The sequence below is a fragment of the Hoplias malabaricus genome, chromosome 1 (genome assembly GCF_029633855.1).
Source record: "Hoplias malabaricus isolate fHopMal1 chromosome 1, fHopMal1.hap1, whole genome shotgun sequence".
NCBI classification, from domain to species: Eukaryota; Metazoa; Chordata; class Actinopteri; order Characiformes; family Erythrinidae; genus Hoplias; species Hoplias malabaricus.
Window position 1 is genome coordinate 9658499 of NC_089800.1, and position 20191 is coordinate 9678689.

Below are 20191 nucleotides of genomic sequence, written 5' to 3' on the forward strand. Positions count from 1 at the left end.
CTCACGAGCCACACAGGTCTTTGGCTTGTAAAAGATACTAGCTTTAACCCTTAGAACATAAGAGCTATCCCATACAGATAGAGAAATATTATTTAAAATTAACTACACAATGTATTTAATTTATATTTGATTCACGTTTTGTTTCTACATCTTTCACTCTCTTATTATTTCCAAGTAATGCTAAAAAGTAAAGGAGTTTTGGATTTGCAAATCAGGAATGTGCAGACAGCTTTAGTTTCCAGTGCAAAACTGTTAAAACGTAAAAATGGTCAGCAGAACTTATATTTTTAACAATATGTTTTATTGCTTATATGACTGGGAGTATATACTTGTGTAATTTACTAAGCTAATAATAAAGTGAGTGAGCGTATAAGGATGGTCTGTACCCCCCTGCGGCTGCTACCGGGGGAGTGTCTCCAGTCCCTGCTGTTGCATACGGTTGTGTGCCCTGCCTCATTGTGAGAGGTGTGGTAGGGATGGGAGGCAGTCTAGTATGGGACGGGGGGAGAACATGTCCACCTTTCCGGGACAAGGCGCTGATCTCCTGCTTCAGAGCCTCCATCTCCTCTGCCTGACTCTGAATCAGATTCTGGAGCCTTTGTCGCTCTTTTTCATCAGACTGATGTCGGCCCTGGAACTGAGAACCCTGATTTATAAACAAACACACACAAACGTATATGACTGAATATATTATATGCCATATGTATAATATATATAATTATATAATCTTAACCTTGATAACTATCAGGCATTTTTAAAAACAATAAACAGCAAACAATCTTTTTTACTTACTTTTACTTATAACTGCAACTCATATTAAATGAAAAATCCAATTAGTTTCTTGCCCTTGAATGAACAAATTTAAGTTCCATAGAGTGGGCTCCCCACATTGGGGCAACCTTATTTAAAGTGTGTTAAGCATAGAACCTCTGAAGCATATGTTTTTCTGTTGTTTTAATTTGATTTCTTTGTTAAAACTGAATATTCAAACACAGGACATATGAACAAATATATTTACCATTCTCTGTCTGGCCTTTATTTTATCCTCCAATAATTTTTGTTGCATCAGCAGGCTGTTGAGTCTTTGCAGTCGCTTAGTGTTCTCTCTGGTCACTTCGGTCAACGCCAGCCTGGCTTCGGCCACTTTGTTCTGAAACACACACACATTTGATTTGACGATATGTTTCAGAGCTCAGTGAAATTACAACATAATTAATTCAATATTTTTAAGGACACCTTTGGATGTGGGCATGTCTGAATGATTGTATAGAGATTTAACAGTCAAAAGTAAGTTCGGATTAGTGTTAGCAGTTGTATGTGTGTGTGTTGGGGGGAGGAGTAGTTGTGGATACCTGCCAGAGTTTGAGCTCCTTTAAGTTTTTGGCCTCTTTCTCTCTGCTGTCCTGCTTCATCTCCTCCAGCTTACTGCTGCCAGACAGAGTCTGAAGAGCCTCCAGATCCACCAGCTTCCCAAACTTCATCATCATCATTTGCTCACAACGAGCCTCCAGCTCTAAATACAGAAAAGCACACACAAACTCACAAACCAACTTCAATAAACAGCCAAAGCACAACTCTTTTAGTGCCTATGCTAAAATGGCCTGACTCTTTTTGTCTGCCCGGTAACTTTGGGTCTTACTCTATATGCTACTGTATGACCCTGTGTTCTATTGTATGAGCCTGTATTGGTCTAAGCCTGTGATTTTTTGTCTGACCCTGAATCTTTTTCTCCATGTATTTGTGCTCGTTGCTGAGCTGGACATGCTGCTGTCGGGCATTTCTGTACAGCTCTCTCTGCTGATTCTTCTCCTGCTGCAACTCTTTTATGCGCTCCTGCTGCCGTTCCACTGCTGCCATCTTCATAACTAAGGCTGAGTCCAGCTGAGTGGGGACCTCACCATTGACTATATACTCAATCTAAGAGAGAGAGGGAGAGAGAGAGATAGATAGATAGATAGATAGATAGATAGAGAGAGAGAGAATGAGAGAGAGAAAGAGAAAGTTATTGTGCAACAATTTAACACTAACATATGATCAAAAATACTCTAAGGACATTTTTAAAAATGTACAATGCAGTGCAAATTATGAAAACAAATATGCCTGATTGGGACACATCATTATGTAACTGGGGAAAATATGTAACTTACCTGCCTAGGATACTCAGTTTAACGGCATGATCTGTCACTCTGATACACACACATACAGAAACACACCTGGTGCAGTCTTAGTGGAACAACAACATCCAGTTCATTGAGTTTTTGCTGTTTCTCTCGGTTAAAGAGCTCCAGGTCGCCCTCTGCTGCTTTCAGACTGCTCTGCACTATTTTCTCCTGACAGAGAGACAACACACTTTTAATGCCATTTTATCATAATGTAGCAATATTTCTATGATTGATTTATGATATAATTTACTATATTGTTTTCTATAAAGCCTAAATCAAATAAGATAAACTATCAATTTGCTTTGCAGTCCCTGACTGAACCAGCTTTTGATACTCCGTAGAGCAGGTCCCGTACATGGGAGCAGCCATATCTAACATTTTACATTTTATAGAATTTAATTCATCCAGGCCACAAGGTTTCAATATAAAGGGTTCAGGCTTTCAGTATAATTTAGGAACAATCTGCTCTGATTTTCCAAACTCTTTGGATTTCTCTGTCTACAATAAATGGTAGAGAAAAGCACAGGATGATTTCTCTCACTTTTTTGACCAGTGAGTCACACTCCTTCCTCAGGGTTTCTGCATTTTTCTTCTCTTCCATCAGCAGTTCCTCCACATCCAGACAATGCTCACGCAGCTTCACTGTGTTCTCAAACAGTACAGGGTCACAGTCTGTAACACACACACACACACGCACATGCACACACACACACACACGTAAATGTATTAAATTATTGGCATAATGTGTTATATTGTACATCTCTGACAATTACATCTTTCATAAACTTAATGGCAATTATTGTAAGTGGTTTGTAGTCTTTTATGAACATTTTACACAGCAAAGGACATGTGTTCAAATATACATGATTTGATGACGTGTATGTAACGTGCTATTTTGTGTTCTGTTTTGTATTGTTTCTGTTCTGTGCTCCCCTTGTCATGTGACTGTTTCCCCCTGTCTTGTGTCTGCTTCCTGATTGTTCCCTGGTCATGTGATACCCTTCCCTTGTGTTTCTAGTGTCTTTATTAGTGTCCAGGTGTTTCTTGTCAGTGTTGCCTGTTTGTGGGTCATTGTATGTGTGTTTAGCTGTGTTTATAGTTTAGCCTAGTCTTTTGTGTTTAGCTCCTTAGCCTCTGTATTTAGCCATTTTGTTTAGCATCCCTTTGTCTAGTTTCCTTTAAGTTATTTTAATAATAACCTCCTGCACTTACCTCCTTCCCTTACTCCTACACACCTGCATTATTACAGTGTACAAGTCAGTCATATTTTATCAAAACAATTATGAGCTGTAAAGTCCGCATGAGCAAGAACCGTGGAAGTATTATCTTCTCTGATGACTAAACTCACTTGGCGGACACACACTATCGTCCAGTGTACCAACACCACTCTCTGACTCTTGATCATCCTCATCATCCTCATAGACCGATTCTTCATCTGAGTCTTCGTCACTGTCCTCCTTTTCTTTAAAAAAAAATAGAGGAAACCTACATGAGCTCTAGCACACACAACAACAGTGGAAAAGAAACAAACAAACAAACACTGCCAACCCTGAGTGCTGGCCTTCTCTTTCTTCTTCACTCTCTTGATCTTCTTCTTGAAGACTCTGGTGAGGAAGTCTGTGAATTTGTTGTTTTCCCCGAGTGAGGTGTGGAAAGTAGCATTCAGAGATTTCTCTTTCTCCTGCAGCTTAGCTATGTCTCTCCTCTTCTGCTCCAGCTGCTGCTTACACTCCTCCAGCTTTGACTAAAATACACACACACACACATTCATCACAAAACATAGGTATATGTTCAAGAATATAGTTAGTGTAATACTCTGTCTTTAAGAACAGAGTCTGTTTAAAAGTCTGTTTAAAACTGACCTACAAACGCTGTCCAATTTCCATTTTTTAAATCTTATTTATTTTGGCAAATCTCAGCTTCTCTTTACATTGTTCCAACATTTTAAGTGCAATTTACCAAAATGGCTTAAATTGAAAGTTAAGATGTTTGCTTCTCTTGTAAGCTACAATTTTGCACATACAAGATTTTGGTTTGAGAATAACAATATGCAAGTACATATACACCTATATGGACTATGTGTGGAAACCGAGCACCTGGAAGAAACCCACACAGACACATCAAACTCCTCCCAGGCAGTGATCCAACAGTAGGGTTGAAACCCACAAGCCCAGAAACCTGGAGCTGTGTGACAGTGACATTAACTGTGCTCCTATGTTTAGTTTTAAAATATTTGTTAAAGGCTACTGAGTGGGATTTCAGTTTACAGTGAGATTTTCTGTGTGTCCCTGACCCTGAGTTCTCTCTCCTCCTGATTGCGGGTGTTCATTCTCTCCTGCAGCGTGTTCTCTCTCATCTCAAACTCTTTCATCAGGAGAAGCTCCTCGAACAGTGTGAGGAGGCGCAGGTCGGCTTGCTTCATCTGGACGTCCAGCCTCAGCTTCTCATCCCTCAGCAAACACACCTCAGCATCAAAAGTCCACACGGCCTCTTCCATCTACAGCAGAGAGAGAAAGAAACTAGTTTGGCTTCAATCCTACCCACACAAAGAAACACACTCGCATACACACACACACCTGTTTTATCAGTTTGTCCTGCAGGTAGAGATTGTGAATGTCCTCCATCTCCTTCATCTCGTGCTCCAGCTCAGTGAGCTGCTGCTCTGAGTGTGTGTTCACATGTGAGTGTCTGAGTTCCTCCTCGGTGTGTGTGTCCTCCATGCTTTCTTGCTGCAACAAGACCGGCACCTCTTGCACCTCCTCCTGCAAGCCATAGTATGCTAATTAAAAATGTCTATGTGCATATTCAGTGCTTTATGCTGCAATAACCATTAACGATTCTTGTATATCTACCTGTCTCCTCCCAGCTCTGGGGGCCTTGTACTGCTGTAGATTGGTGTGGCTGTAGCACAGCTTCCTTTCTGGGGTCTCTTCGGAGAGCAGGGTGGGCACTGTGGGCAGTGGTCGGTGCTTTTCTGTAGGCAGCAGCTGCTGTAGAGTCCTGAGCTGAGTCTGGAGAGAGTGCAGCAGGGAAATGAGGGCCACCTTTGAGTCCCTCAGAGCCAGCACACGTGCATTCATCTTACTCTTCCTTTGGTAGATCTGTGTCACACACAGACACAGACACAAACGCATTTCAGATAAGTCTGGCATCTTTAGCAGATTTTAACACACCTAAAATATCCTTTAGATCACAATATTAAACTTTAGGATAAGTGTTGTATATAATAATAAGCATAAATAAAAAGATACACATCCTTATTATGAATTGACTACGAAGCAAAAACAAGAATGCCACAAAATGTAGATTATATGGATCACTGAATACGAAGGCACATATAATTTCCTCTGTGTGTTTAATATCATCATTGTCTACTGTCTGCTCTATTGGATTAAGATAAAACAAACACAAACAGAATTGTTTTGACCTGCTCCTCCAGAACGGCCAACTGTGCACTCTTCCTCTCCACATTCATTCTCAGGTGCTCAGGCACAGTAAAATCTTTGGCTGTTTTCAGTTTAAAGTCACCCATGTTCTCTGTGGCCAACTGGATTGCACAAAGATCTTCAGGGTCCTCATAGTCCTCGCTGGGCTTCGCAGCATAGCTAATGATGGAGAGAAAAAGCTGGCTTTCATATGTACACACACTTATACACACTCTTGTGCAGATATAAACTCACAGTTCAGCCCATTCTCTCTTTCTCTGCTGGATCTTGGCACGGGCTCCTTCTGCTTTCTCGGCTGCTTTGCGGAGCTTTTCGGCCCGCCTGCCCACTAGTTTGCTGACCCCAGCTTGAGGTGCCTTTGGCTGTAAGACCATTGGCTCTGAGAGACCCTCTGGCACAGCTGGGAGTAATGGACACACACAGAGCGAGAGTTGCAAAATTCAGAAACATTAGATATAAAATTAATTCTGTAAACCGCAATAAACAAGAAATTTTATGCCCAAAATGATGACTGGACCTCATCTGACCTGTGGGGTTTCCAGGATCCTTCTGCTCTCCTTTATTGCGCTGGTGCTCCAGGTCAGTATCTTCTGACTCCTGGACCACCTGATCCTGTTCCTTCATGGGCTGGACCTTACTGGACGGGACCAGCAGCCTGTAAGTTGACACTTTATAATCACTCTCAATCGTTGAAACAATCACTGTGTCACACGCCACAGAGTCCCAAAACCTAGAGAGAGTGAGAGAAAAACAAAGTAAGTCAGAGATCAACTCTAACCTAGAGAAAATGAATACAAAGGCCAGGTAGGTCTTGCACAGGTCAGATGAGGTCCATTCATCATTAATTTTTTTCATTCATTTTCTGTAACTGCTTATCCAGTTTAGTCCGGAGCCTACCCGGAATCACTGAGTGCAAGACAGGAACACACACTACAGGGCGCGCCAGTCCCTCACAGGGCGACACACACTCACACATTCACTCACACGGAGTAGCCAATCCGCCTACCAAACTGGAGCACCCAGAGTGCACCCACGCAGACACAGGGAGAACAAACCAAACTTCTCACAGACAGTCACCTTTAGTTGGGCTCAGACTCACAACCCCAGTACCCTGGAGCTGTGTGACAGTAATTTTAGGTGGATAAAGTATCATTTTAAACAGGTTTAAGCAATTAACAGTAAAACTACTTACATCTTCTGTAGCTTCTGAAGGCCAATGCGATTTTTCTCTTCCTCCCAGGCCAACTCTTGCCTAACCTCTCTCACTCTTTCATCTCTCACTCTCTCTGCTTCCTCATGAAAACGGTGGTCCAACTCCAGCTCCTAAAAACACACACATACATACACACGTCAAACGTGTTTATTTGGAATGTTAGGATGTGAGGTCTTTCATATGTCCTATAGCTTCATTCATTCATTGTCTGTAAGTGCTTATCCAGTTCAGGGTCGCTGTGAGTCCGGAGCCTACCAGGAAATCACTGGGTGCAAGGCAGGAACACACCCTGGAGGGGACTGTCCTATATGTGTAACCTATATATAATATATATACTTATATATAATATATATATACATAATTACACTTGTACATTCAGAGCAGAGTTAAAACTGCTTTTGATCAATGTGAAAGGTAAGAAGTGAATTTTGTGTTTGTGTACCGCATGCGTCAGACGGAGGTGTTCTGGAAGAGTTTGATTGATCTGCAGGATTGTCTGGAATTGTTCCTGTAACTCTGAAAGGTTTTTACGTCTCTCCTGCTTCCGTAACTCAGCCTCTCTTTGCATGCGCTCCAGCTCCAGTTTTTGCTTTGCTGTCTCAATACTGTACACACACAATTGTTATTGATGCATTTAAAGTGCTAAAAGCCACTAATTTCTTTAAAACCCATTAATAAATGTTTCCAGTTTCTTTCTTGAAGCTACGCATTACTCATGTGAAAATACTATGTCTTAATTATATCACAAACACACACTCAAACACACACACTCAGACACACAAAGACACACACAGACACACAATCAAACACCTGTATGCAGCAGGGTCTTCTATGTCAGGGGCAGCTGGCTCTGACTCAAGGCCAATGCGAGGTGAGGGAATCTTAGCCTGGTGTTTCTGCAAATCTTGCTCCAGCAGTCTGAAGGAAAATATATTTCCATCTGCTCCAGAGCTCAAAACAAAGCAGCCATCATGACTGAAGCAAAGGTGTTTGACGCTGCCATACTGATTATCATGGACACTAAGGGACCAATATGCCTGCATGGAGCCTGGGGGCTGTTCACCTGCTTCCAGAAGAAACACCCGGATACTGCCATCCTGCATCCCACACAGCAACAACTGCCTCATGGAGCTGAGAAAGAGCAAGTGGATAATGGTTTGAAATTATGATTTCAGTGTTACATCATTTTTCAGTAGACACCAAGTGGAACTAATTTTATTTGTCTTTAGGGGAATGAACATTCATTCATTCATTCATTCATTATCTGTAACCGCTTATCCAGTTCAGGGTTGCGGTGTGTCCAGAGCCTACCTGGAATCATTGGGCGCAAGGCGGGAATACACCCTGGAGGGGGCGCCAGTCTTCACAGGGCGGGGAATAAACAGAACATATTAAATGCTAAAAAATATAGCCTAATTATTGGTCTTTACCTAAAGCACATAGTAAGGATGGGATTGTGGTCAGTGTCCTGAAGAGGAATAAAGAAGAATGGCTCATCTCTCTGCTCCAAAACATCCATAGCTTGCTGCTCTGAAAACTTACAGTGATACAGATAACCTGAGTCATAGCCTCCCTGTGAGAGAGAGAGAGAGAGAGAGAGAGAGAGAGAGACAGTTTTAATATAAAATTGCAGGTAGAAGCAGCCTCCTTGGGGTCTCTGTCAGTAATGAAGCTGTTTAGTAAAGGTGTGTGCTGAATCAGTCCCATCAAATATTCAGGAGCTGCTGTATGGGAACGAGAGGGGCCACAGATGTAGTGTGAATGCGTGGAGTGTAGCAGATACTGGGAATAACTGGTCTCAGGGCAGATGAGCAGTAGCCAGTATGTGTATGCATGAGTGTGTGTGTGTGTGAATGTGTTTAGATACCATAGAGAGCCAAAAGGCTCCAGGCTGTGAGTAAAAGGCACAGTGTAGTGGACTGGGTGGGTTAGGGATATAGAGAGGAGGTAACCCTTCCTCCTCTCTCTCTTCTTCCTCACTCAAGTCATCCTCTGTGGGTTCTTGTCCCTGCTCCTTCAATTTCTCCAGTCTCTCCTCTCGCTCTTTCTTTTTCTTCTCCTTCACAGCCTGTCTGCGTGCTATCTCTGCATCCCTCTGCATGTGCATACACACACACACACACACAGACAAATACATAAATAAATGTATAAGATGGGCCCTTTAATACACAGGCACATATAGCTTATGCAAATATGTGGACAAATTATCTAATATTTTGATTTCCTAAGTTAATATACGTTAATACATCCTCTACAGTGAACACAAGTCTGCATACATTTTGGAAGATGTACAATTAACTTAAATAAAGACATTATCCACTATAGAATAAATAAAAGAAAAGTCCTTGCAGCATGTTTCTGTTTTACATTGACAGAAAACATTCAAATAACAGAGCAAATATGTTCAATTTAACTAAAAAAAACTGGCTTCACCATGATGCGTGATTTAATGCTGCTGAAGCAGAAGTGTCTGATGGGAAGGTTCTGAAGTTGGTATGTCCCTCCATCATTCTGAACATCTGGACCAGGGGCCTCAACCTCCACCACATGTCCAGTCTGACATGCGATCAACAGTGTGTTTCTCTCCTTTAAAATACACACACACACACACACACACACACACACACACTTAAAGATAGAACACAAAACATAATAAAGAAAGACAGATATTTTCCCAGCTTTTTACTCACATGTAACTGAGGAGCCCACTGTAGAACCTGCACTGGTCCTGGAACAGTTATAAAGCCTATAGGCTCATATCTGTCCCTTACTGCAAAGAAAAAGACAGTGCAGTCCACACTCTGAAAAGGGAGACACATTTAGAAACATAAATGTCTACCACAGGTTCCAGAAACATAGGTCAGGTCATGAAAATTATAGTCTAGTAATAATAACTAAATAACGGCCTTAACAATCATTCATATAATAAAGCTATGTATCCATAATTTGTGGTTATGAATGCAAAATGTAGCACAAGCTATATTACCCACAATATCAACAAATAAAGCTTGTGAACTAACTGGCTAATATCTGAGACCTTTAAAAAGGAGCAATGCAAAAGACATGTTGCCATGTCCTGATTAAACACCCTGTTTAGAAAATATGGTCCAAAGTGCAAAATTGGGGGGCTTTATAACCCTCTAACATATTCTTGGCATGGTCACTTATGGCTTGTGTGCAGCTGCTCCAGAGCTTCCTATACGCTGGTGTTACTTGATTTTTAAAATGGAAGATCTATCTTTATACATTTTATTTGGTGAATGAAACATGACTCCCAGAGCTCATACACCGGTAGCCATGATGCTCCCATTGCGCTCATAGGAGATTGCAGTCACAGGTGCATTGTGGGGTTTGAAGGCCTGTTTAAGGCGGAGCTCAGCATCTCCGGAATGACGGAGTCCGACAACTGCTTGGAGACTCTGAGGGTTAAACAACTCCAAAAGACGAACAACACCATCCTCAAAACCTACTACCAGCAAACCATCATTTCCCACCACCTGCAGAGAGAGAAAGAGAGAGAGAGAGAGAGAGAGAGAGAGAGAGAGAGAGAGACAGAAAGAAGAAAGAAAGAGTAAACAGAACCCAACACTATGTTTATTTATGGAAAATCTGATTGGGACAAAGATACAATACAAAGTTCATATATATCTGCTAATGATAAACTAAAAGAATGAATATATAACACAGTGCATATAAATAATTGTAATGGATGTAAATAATCAAGGCTACAGACATGTTAAGTGTACCAATGGGGCAGGATGCAAATGCAAGTTTGTTTTATTCCATGACAAAAGGACAAAGACACATGACTTTGACAAAAAAGGCTACACTCTCGCAACAAGAACTGCCATTACAAAAGATAATACAAGGCAATCACAGAAAGACAGAAACAAAGGTTTTAGATACACAAACATGCACACACAAGCACAAGGCAGGGAACAAATGTAACCATGGCTACTGACCATGAATCACATGACTAAGGTGGAGCAAAGGAGGAGCTAAAAGCAATGACAAGAACACATGGGATGTTCAACAAAGTACATAAGGAAGGAGCAGAACATGACATTAAGTGTGTACATGTAATGTAGATGTATTGGAGCATTTTTGGCCATTCACTTTCATATAGGATATATTCTGTGGTAAAAAAAACAACTTATAAATATTTTACTGTGCTTGGGGCCCAGGTGAGCGTGGTTCCTCCTTGTTTATAGCGGCAGGTTGTGATCTCTTTTTCTGAGAGGAAGTCAAAAACCCTGACCGAACCTTTTGGACAGGGACAGAGTGTATTAACATTAGAACCATACATATATCTAATCACACATCACAAGTACATTACCACCTGATGTTATTTATTAAATTATATATATATATATATATATATATTTTTTTTTTTTTTAAATTAATATTTTTTCAACGGTATTCCAAGAAAAAATACTAGAGGTGATGTGTGTGTGTGTGTGTACTCACAGTCCAATGCAGTGGTGGCCATCAGGTGACTGCTACTGGACACATCCATCCCTTCAATGGCACCAGCGTGGAATGAGAAAAGACATTCTGGATCCTGAGTCTACAGTACACAAACACACACATGAACAAATACTTGGTCACACACACAGGCGACAATTAAGTACCATATAACAGCAAGACACTGGGTTAGGCCTTGGAGAACTTACAATATTGGAGAAGGACAGGTCCAATTTCCAGATTCCTCCATTGGAGTCCTGCAAAATAACACACAAAACAATCAGTCATTTTTTGGCATCCATTAATTATCCATCCATCCATCCATCCATCCATTATCCGCCGCTTATCGGTCGCAGGGGAAGCAGTCAGAGTAAAGAAACCCAGACCTCCCTCTCCCCAGCCACTGCTTTCAGCTCCTCCGGGGGTATATCAAGGCGTTCCCAGGCCAGTCGAGACATGTAGTCTCTCCAGCGTGTTCTGGGTCTTCCCCAGGGCCTCCTCCCCGTTGGACATGCCTCACCAGGAACCACCTCAACTGGCTCCTCTCGAAGTGGAGGAGCAGCGGATCCACTCCGAGTCTCTCCCGGATGTCCAAACTCCTAACCCTGTCTCTAAGTGAGAGTCCAGACACCCTGCAGAGAAAACTCACTTCAGCCGCTAATACCCGCGATCTCGTTCATTCGGTCACTGCCCAAAGCTCATGACTATAGGTGAGGGTTGAGATGTAGATTGAACAGTAAATCGAGAGCTTTGCATTTCTGCTCAGCTCTCTCTTCACCACAACGGACCGGTACAGAGCCCGCATTACTGCTGACGCTGCACCAATCCGCCTGTCAATCTCCAGTTCCATCTTTCCCTCACTCGTGAACAAGACCCCGAGGTATTTGAACTCCTCCACTTGAGGCAGGATCTCACTTCCAACCTGGAGAGAGCACTCCACCCTTTTCAGACTGAGTACCATGGACTCAGATTTGGAGGTGCTGATTCTCATCCCTGCCGCTTCACACTCTGCTGCAAACTAGTCCAGCAAGAGCTGGAGGTCCAGGCTCGATGAAGCCAAAAAGACCACATCATCCACAAAAAGCAGACATGGATTACTGCCAGCCATACGAACCAGACTCCTGCTCTGTTTATACAGGGACTGGATGGCTCGTAGCAAAGAGCCCAATACCCCATACTCCCAGAGCACTCCCCACAGAATATCCTGAGGGACATGATCGAAAGCCTCCTCCAGATCCACAAAACACATGTAGACTGGTTGAGCAAACTCCCACGCACCCTCCAGGATCCTAGAAGTTGAAGATCTTTCTGACAGGTTCCTCTGCCAAACGTTCCCAGCAATCCCTCAGCACGCGTTTAGGCCTGCCAGATCTGTCCGGCATCCTCCCCCACCATCTGATCTAGCTCACCACCAGGTGGTGATCAGTTGACAGCTCAGGGCCTCTCTTCACCCGAGTGTCCAGAACATATGGCCACAGGTCCGATGATACGACTATAAAGTCGATCATCAAAATGTGGCCTAGGGTAACCTGATGCCAGATGTACTTGTGGACACCCTTATGCTTGAACATGGTGTTTGTAATGGATAAACTGTGATGGGCACAGAAATCCAATAACTAAACACTACTCTGGTTCAGATCAGCGGACCGTTCCTCCCAATCACGCCCCCTCCAGGTCTCACTGTCATTGCCCACGTGAGCGTTGAAGTCCCCCAGCAAAACAATGGAATCACCAGAATGAGTGTTCTCCAGCACCCCCTCTAGGGTATCCAAGAAGGCCTGGTACTCTGAACTGCTGTTCGGTGCATAAGCACAAACAACCGTCAGAGCCCGGTAACACTATTCCGGGCAAGGGAAGCTGTATCTCTGTTGTTCTTCTTTTCATCTGGGTCTTTAAGGTCACTATTTGTCTGACCCATCACCTAGGACCGATTTGCCTTGGGAGACCCTACCAGGGGCTATTGCCCCATACAACATAGCTGGTAGGCTCACGCAGGCACGCAAACCCCTCCAACACGTTAAGGTGGTGATCCAGGGAGGGTTAATATAAATATCCATTAATTATTAAAGTACAAATTGAGTTTCTTAATGTTTTAATCAAATAGCAGTAAAACTGTGATACAATACACATGTTTACCCACTCACCTGTGCATACCAGATAGTAGAGTCTGGGATGGGGCTCCTGACCATTGAGGAGAGGCTCACATTTCGGCCAATTATCATCTCGTTCATAGGTTCAATCTCAAACAGCCCACTGTCATCCACACTGTCAGCTGCATCAATGCTCTCAAAATCCCAGGACTGCAACCAGAGACAGAGAGAGAGAGAAAGAAAGACACGGGGGGAATAAGAAACGTTAATAAGCAGGTATTAGATATAAATTTCTTATTAAATATTACAAATAAGACAAGACATTTGCATATCAAATGAAAGGAAAGAGAACAAAAAACCCAGAAAATGTTAAAACATTATTAAAATATACACAGACAATAGGGCTCTTAACAGTTTTGGCAAATGGGCTAGTCCATCAGATAATCAGTACTTTAAGCTTACATCACTTACTTACCACCTCAAAATACTCACTCTGACTGCTCCATCAGTGCCTATGGTCATTAACTCTCCCTCCTCCAGAACAAACTGCTGGATGACCCCATTGTGACAGGTGCGGCCCTCTTTACGACAAATTTCCACTTTTATCAAGTCTCCGTCCCACAAGAGCATATTCCCCCATTCTGACCCTGAGACCACCTGAAGGAGAGAGAGAGAGAGAGAGAGAGAGAGAGAGAGAGAGAGAGAGAGAGAGAGAGAGAGATGTATATTTCATACATTCATATATTCATATATTTTTGCATGTGGCCAGGCAAAAACAACTCACCTTCCCATCAGGAAGCACCACATATCCCTCTACATCAGTCAGAGCTGTTTTTCCAAACCTTCCTAGAATTCCTTGAAGCTTCAGACCAGTGAAACTGTTGGCCATTTTCCAGAACCTGGATATTAAAGATAAAAGACCATGTCCATGCTGGTGTTCAAAGTTTGCTTCTTTGGTTTTGCACTGGAGTTATAGTGGCTAGCTACAAACAATAAATTAATTTAAAGTGAGTTTGTTTCCAAATATGTACTGCCTTTGCTGGGTTCTGAAACGTTAACAAGGTCCACAAACTCCATCCAACACTTCTTCAATGATAAACTCTCTTGAACAAAACGTGTACTGATGTAAGCATGAAGTTTATATTTCTACTACATTTGTCCACACTTACTTGATGTGTCCAGAGCCGGATGTGGTCAGTTGTCCAGGATTATCAGGAGAAAAGGTGACTCTGTAGACGTCCTGAGAAAAAGCTTTACTGCGCAGTACCACTTGTTCCTGTTTCCAGTTCCAAAGGGTCAGCATGTAGTCTGGGGCACTACCAACACTGGCCAGCAGCGTGCCCTCACGGTCAAAATCAATACAACTGTATGCCCGACCAGTTCCCCCTGTCCATTACACACAGAAAATATGGCTTGGTCCAGTTCAAGTGAATTATTATTATACTTACAGAGAAGTGTCCAGTTCGTTTACACTTCCTCTGCTCTACAGCTCAAGAATGGTGGGCTTCATTTCCCGCTGGCATATCCCTGCCACTGAGCATGGTAGCTTTAAGCTCATTTGCAACTACTGAAAAGCATCCCATTTCATTTCATGGTTTTCTAAAGAGATCATATAAACTGTGTTTGTGTAACTGTACAAATCCAGTGCTGCATGTGAAACTGTGCCCTATTCACTATATAGTGCACTATTTTGGGTTCCACCATTTTGTATTTGTGTCCAAATCATGGTGGACAATTTTCAGTGCACTCAAACAATCCCCTAATGCACTGCAAAACATCGAAAACAAACCCATGCACACTAGTCGATAGCAGATACCCATAATCCACTGCTCTGCTTGGTAAAATCCACAAGAGGTAGTGTTCAAAATCATTCACTACCCTCCTGAATTTAGTTCCCTATAATAGTGCACTGTACAGGGTAAGTCAAAAGTCGCAAGACACCCTTCTATCTGAATATCCTAGCAAGTAATGGGTGAGGGGGCCTATTCATAGGTTGCAGCTGTTGTCACAGTACATAGCCGCTATATCGGGGACCCAATAATTACTCAAACACACAACTCAAATTAAAAACAGCAAAAATTAGATTGTTTCATTGTTTCTGTCAATGCTTGTACTGTGCCCTACGGAAGGTGTAGGGAGACATTTGGGGTCTAATAATTTGGCCTAATAATTTAAGAAGATATTCCCAATAAACCATTATACTCTGTTTCACTGTCAGAGTGCAGGCACTGCGGCATCAGATTATTTACCCTGTAAATGGGGGAATCACTGAGTCAAAGAATTTTGTGACTCTTACACACTAAAACAAAACAGGAGTGAAATAAGATGATTACTGAAGCTTGTATATGATCTGTGTAAAAACAACTCATATTCAGATAGAATATCAGAGAAAAGCATTAGAGACTGATGTGCTAACAGTTTTCCATTATATGCTATGACGAAAATGCTAACGTGGGTAATAGAAAGCCATTTCAGACACTTTTGGGCCTTGTTTGTTTATTTGATGTGTACTATGTGGTCTACACTGGTTGTGTCTGTACTGAACATGTACAAATTACATTCTTGTCATTATTCCCTATACAATATAACAACAATTTACAATTTCACTGTATAAGGAAAGGGTAATGATTTAATTATTTAAAATGTGTGTAATCAGGTATGAGTGTAAGTCATATTAAAATACTACACCATTTTAAATGAGGCACTTGAGCATCTGCAGATTTTGACATCTGGATGGGTCCTGAAATCAACAGCGCATGGACACACAGAACTCACTCTACACTATTTTTGCAGATCAGGATAAACAACATAATGTGTACCTCTAAGGACCCTGTATGGGCGCATCGAAGGGTACTCATAAATGATGATCTTGGGCTGTTCGCCTTTCTCCGCCACAGCAACATATCTCCTGCTGGGATGAGGCTTCAGACACAGAAAGAGTTGAGGTTTGTAATGTGTCATTAAAACCTGTAACCACCTCAACTTCTCTACTGATATATGGTAATGATTGTCATTCTGAGAGTACCATAACTGTGCCTATGCCTCCTCCACTGCAGCTGCGACTATAGCGCTTCTCTTTGGTTTGAATGTTCAGGAGGACCAGCATATTTCCAGCCACGAATGTCAGTGTGTTCTCGTCCAGCAGCTGCAAGTTAGCCCTCCTTCTGCAGTCGTATCCAAACGAATGCCTGGTCTGTGTTTAAGGACTCTATGTGAACATCTTATTTTACATTCTCCATATGTAGAATGTACATTCTCTGCTTTGAGAGTTGGTGAACGTTAATATTAGCTGTGTTCAGGTTGTGAGAAAGCACTCTAAACATGCAGCAAGTTAACGTTAGTCTCGGACCATGTCCCACACTGTATACTGCTGCACTGAATAGTATGTAAAAAATAATATACCACCCTTATCAGTGCTTTCTGTAGTGTAGTATGTAACTTTCCATAGTATGTTTTTGTAACACTGTATAACTCTGGTACAACTGTATTACTATAGACAGGCTTTACACACAAGGACAAGATTACACCATAATCAGTCATTAACCTAGTCAAGTTTTACATTATTTTTATAGTTTTATTAAGACAATGCTAGTGCAGACAGTGATTGAGAAAGGGAGTGAGGTGAGGTCCTAGATGGATTAGTGATGAAAAAGTTTGTCCAGTGTTGCTTTGTCTGAAATATCATATATTTCATCAGAAGAGACAGGAGAAGAAGCTGCATTGTGCTGTGAGGTTTTATAATTCATTCATTCATTATCTGTAACCACTTATCCAATTCAGGGTCGCGGGGGGTCCAGAGCCTACCTGCAATCATTGGGCGCAAGGCAGGAATACACCCTGGAGGGAGCACCAGTCCTTCACAGGGCAACACAGACACACACACACACATTCACACCTACGGACACTTTTGAGTCACCAATCCACCTACTAACGTATGTTTTTGGACTGTGGGAGGAAACCGGAGCACCCGGAGGAAACCCACGCGGACACGGGGAGAACACACCAACTCCTCACAGACAGTCACCCGGAGGGGGAATCGAACCCACAACCTCCAGGTCCCTGGAGCTGTGTGACTGCGACACTACCTGCTGCACCACCGTGCCGCCCTAAAATTGACACATGAATAAGATAAATAAACAGAAACTCTTATGAGCCTCTTGTGTCTTTTCTGAATTGTTTTCAAGTGGCTATAAAGTTCTGTGACCTCAGTGGTAGGGACCCTATCTCTGATTTCCAACTGACTAAATGTGAACATAAATTTATTGCTTATAGACTCATAGCATTCATCAGTTACACAAATTCATTTATCAGCACATTCCCCCAAATATCAAACTCATTCTACGCCCTTGAAAACATTATCTATTCCTTTAAGCAATGAAATGTATAAACAAAGCAATGAAACAGAGACCCTTGGTGCAGGATACGAAAGCAGCAGCAGATTCTGAGGAATCCTGGAGTCGTCTGTAGTGAAGGCTCTGGAGCAGAGTTCCTGATAATCATAATACAAATCTTCCGGAATCATCCTCTTATGCGTTTCCTCCTCTTTCTCTTCAATGTTCCCTTCTGTTTCCTCACCTTCTTCAGACACAGTGTGTTCTGCATCTACATGCAAAACAATAAAGAGTTTCATATGTGTGGAGTCGACCCACTGCTTATTTCAGCTGTTTCCAAACCCAGCACATCTGAGCTTATGATGACCAGATAATCAAAGGATGAAGTGAATCAAGTGGGTTCAATCAAGGCTTATGTGAAACACAGCAGTCTGCACTGTAGTGAGCCCCCAGGAACATAATTAAAAAAAGCTGGTCTAAAGGCATAATCCAGTAAATTGTAGTCTGTGAACACACACCCAGAGCAGCGGGCAGCCATCCCTACTGCCTGCTGGTCTTTGGTCATAAATCTACAGGTGCTGGTCATAAAATCAGAATATCATGAAAAAGTTTATTCATTTCAGCAATTCCATTCGAAAAGTGAAAACTTGTATATTATACTCATTCATTACACACAGACTGATATATTTCAAGTGTTTATTTATTTTGATTTGATGATTATAACTGACAACTAATGAAAACCCCAAATTCAGTATCTCAGAAAATTTGAATATTGTGAAAGGGTCCAATACTGAAGACACCTGGTGCCACACTGTAATCAGCTAATTAACTCAAAACACCTGCAAAGGCCTTTAAATGGTCTCTCAGTCTAGTTCTGTAGGCTACACAATCATGGAGAAGACTGCTGACTTGACAGTTGTCCAAAAGACATTTCCTTTGGAAATCAAGGTCCCAGAGTCTGGAGGAAGAGAGGAGAGGCACCCCAGTAAACAAGGAACGTCCCTGGACGTTCAAAATAGGTCTAAAAGAAGTCTGTCCGTCGAGGACATATTTTAAACGTCAATGGACGTCCAAAATCCATCTTAGTAAGTTAGTTGAATGTTGACCAATTGATAACGCCAGTGGACGTCCAAAACACGTTTTATACAAGTAATTTATTTCGGGACCAATTAATAACGTCAATGGACGTCCAAAATACGTCTAATAGTCGTCTTTTCAATGTCTGTGTTTGGTCGTCTTTTCAACTTTCATTTTCAACCTTAAGAGAACGTTGATTAGATGGCAGTCATTATCCACATTGCTTGTGGTCCAGTGTAAAGTTTCCACAGTCAGTGAGGGTTTGGGGTGCCATGTCATCCACTGGTGTTGGTCCACTGTGTTTTCTGAGGTCCAAGGTCAACACAGCCATCTACCAAGAGGTTTTAGAGCAGTTCATGCTTCCTGCTGCTGACCAACTTTATGAAGATGTAGATTTCATTTTCCAACAGGACTTGGCACCTGCACACAGTGCCAAAGCTACCAGTACCTGGTTTAAGGACCCTGTTCTTAATTGGCCAGCAAACTCGCCTGACCTTAACCCTATAGAAAAGCTATGGGGTATTGTGAAGAGGAAGATGCAATATACCAGACCCAACAATGCAGAAGAGCTGAAGGCCACTATCAGAGCAACCTGGGCTTTCAAAACACCTGAGCAGTGCCACAGACTGATCGACTCCATGCCACACTGCATTGCTGCAGTAATTCAGGCAAAAGGAGTCCCAACTAGGTATTGAGTGCTGTACATGTTCAAACTTTTCAGTTGGCCAGCATTTCTAAAAATTCTTTTTTTTTTTTAATTGGTCTTAAGTAATATTCTAATTTTCTGAGATACTGAATTTGGGGTTTTCATTAGTTGTCAGTTATAATAATCAAATTCAAATAAATAAACACTTGAAATATATCAGTCTGTGTGTAATGAATAATTGGAATTACTGGAATAAATCAACTTTTTCATGATATTCAAATTTTATGACCAGCATCTGTACATGGCGCCAATACATGCCTTTTATAACAAATGACACGAATCTACATATATTTGAACTGAATTGAAACCTTTAGCTATAGATACTGGCTTAAGGGAATTATTGTCTACACACAACAATAATAAATTAAACAAGACCAATCTAATATAAGAACTGACTAAAGCAGTTTATATTAAAATTATAAGATTAAACATTAATGAAAAGAACATATTACTATTTGGTTATTATTGTTTCATTTGAAACGGATCCAAGTGAATTTACCTGGAGTATGCCAACGATGATTAATTTAGCTATTTTAAAAATGTTTAACACACTTAAAACATTTGTTTTAAAAAGTATTTTACCTCGTAAAGAGTCCTTTTCACTCATATCGTCTGTAGACATTTGTGGTTGCGCTTGTTGCTTTAGCAACCACTGGACAGAGCACCCAATGCATTATGGGAAGTGTAGTCTTTAGTTATGTT

General features: G+C 41.7%; 1 protein-coding gene across 3 annotated transcripts; it reads right to left on the reverse strand.

Annotated features, from left to right (window-relative positions):
• Positions 1 to 311: 311 nt before the first annotated feature.
• On the reverse strand, positions 312 to 20117 carry LOC136703729 (cilia- and flagella-associated protein 44). 3 transcript variants are annotated; one of them, XM_066678077.1, is made up of 33 exons: positions 20072 to 20117; positions 17800 to 17977; positions 16401 to 16563; positions 16195 to 16297; positions 14545 to 14761; positions 14160 to 14274; positions 13868 to 14032; positions 13430 to 13585; positions 11495 to 11542; positions 11289 to 11388; positions 10990 to 11084; positions 10109 to 10318; positions 9512 to 9622; positions 9255 to 9407; positions 8689 to 8916; positions 8252 to 8394; positions 7632 to 7952; positions 7264 to 7426; positions 6801 to 6931; positions 6136 to 6338; positions 5843 to 6008; positions 5590 to 5767; positions 5015 to 5263; positions 4739 to 4924; positions 4456 to 4659; positions 3711 to 3906; positions 3511 to 3624; positions 2704 to 2834; positions 2214 to 2330; positions 1716 to 1917; positions 1353 to 1513; positions 1019 to 1150; positions 312 to 637 (listed from the first exon to the last, which is right to left on the reverse strand). In XM_066678077.1, exons 1-33 carry the CDS (start codon positions 20109 to 20111, stop codon positions 347 to 349), a joined length of 5370 nt encoding a protein of 1789 aa, XP_066534174.1. In that variant the 5' UTR covers positions 20112 to 20117; the 3' UTR covers positions 312 to 346. The 3 variants fall into 3 exon arrangements, with proteins under 3 accessions (XP_066534174.1, XP_066534173.1, XP_066534175.1); XM_066678076.1 differs by having other exon boundaries at positions 312 to 646; XM_066678078.1 differs by lacking the exons at positions 312 to 637; positions 1019 to 1150; positions 1353 to 1513 and having other exon boundaries at positions 1787 to 1917; positions 2148 to 2330.
• Between the last annotated feature and the right edge of the window lie 74 nt (positions 20118 to 20191).

Coding starts and splice junctions, on each gene's coding strand:
- LOC136703729 (XM_066678076.1), bottom strand. CDS start 20,111: ATGTCTACAGACGATATGAGTGAAAAGGACTCTTTACGAG. Junction 11,085..11,288: donor GGCCACCACTGCATTGGACT/GTGAGTACACAC, acceptor CCTGTCCAAAAG/GTTCGGTCAGGGTTTTTGAC. Junction 7,953..8,251: donor ATCCTTACTATGTGCTTTAG/GTAAAGACCAAT, acceptor GCTCTTTCTCAG/CTCCATGAGGCAGTTGTTGC.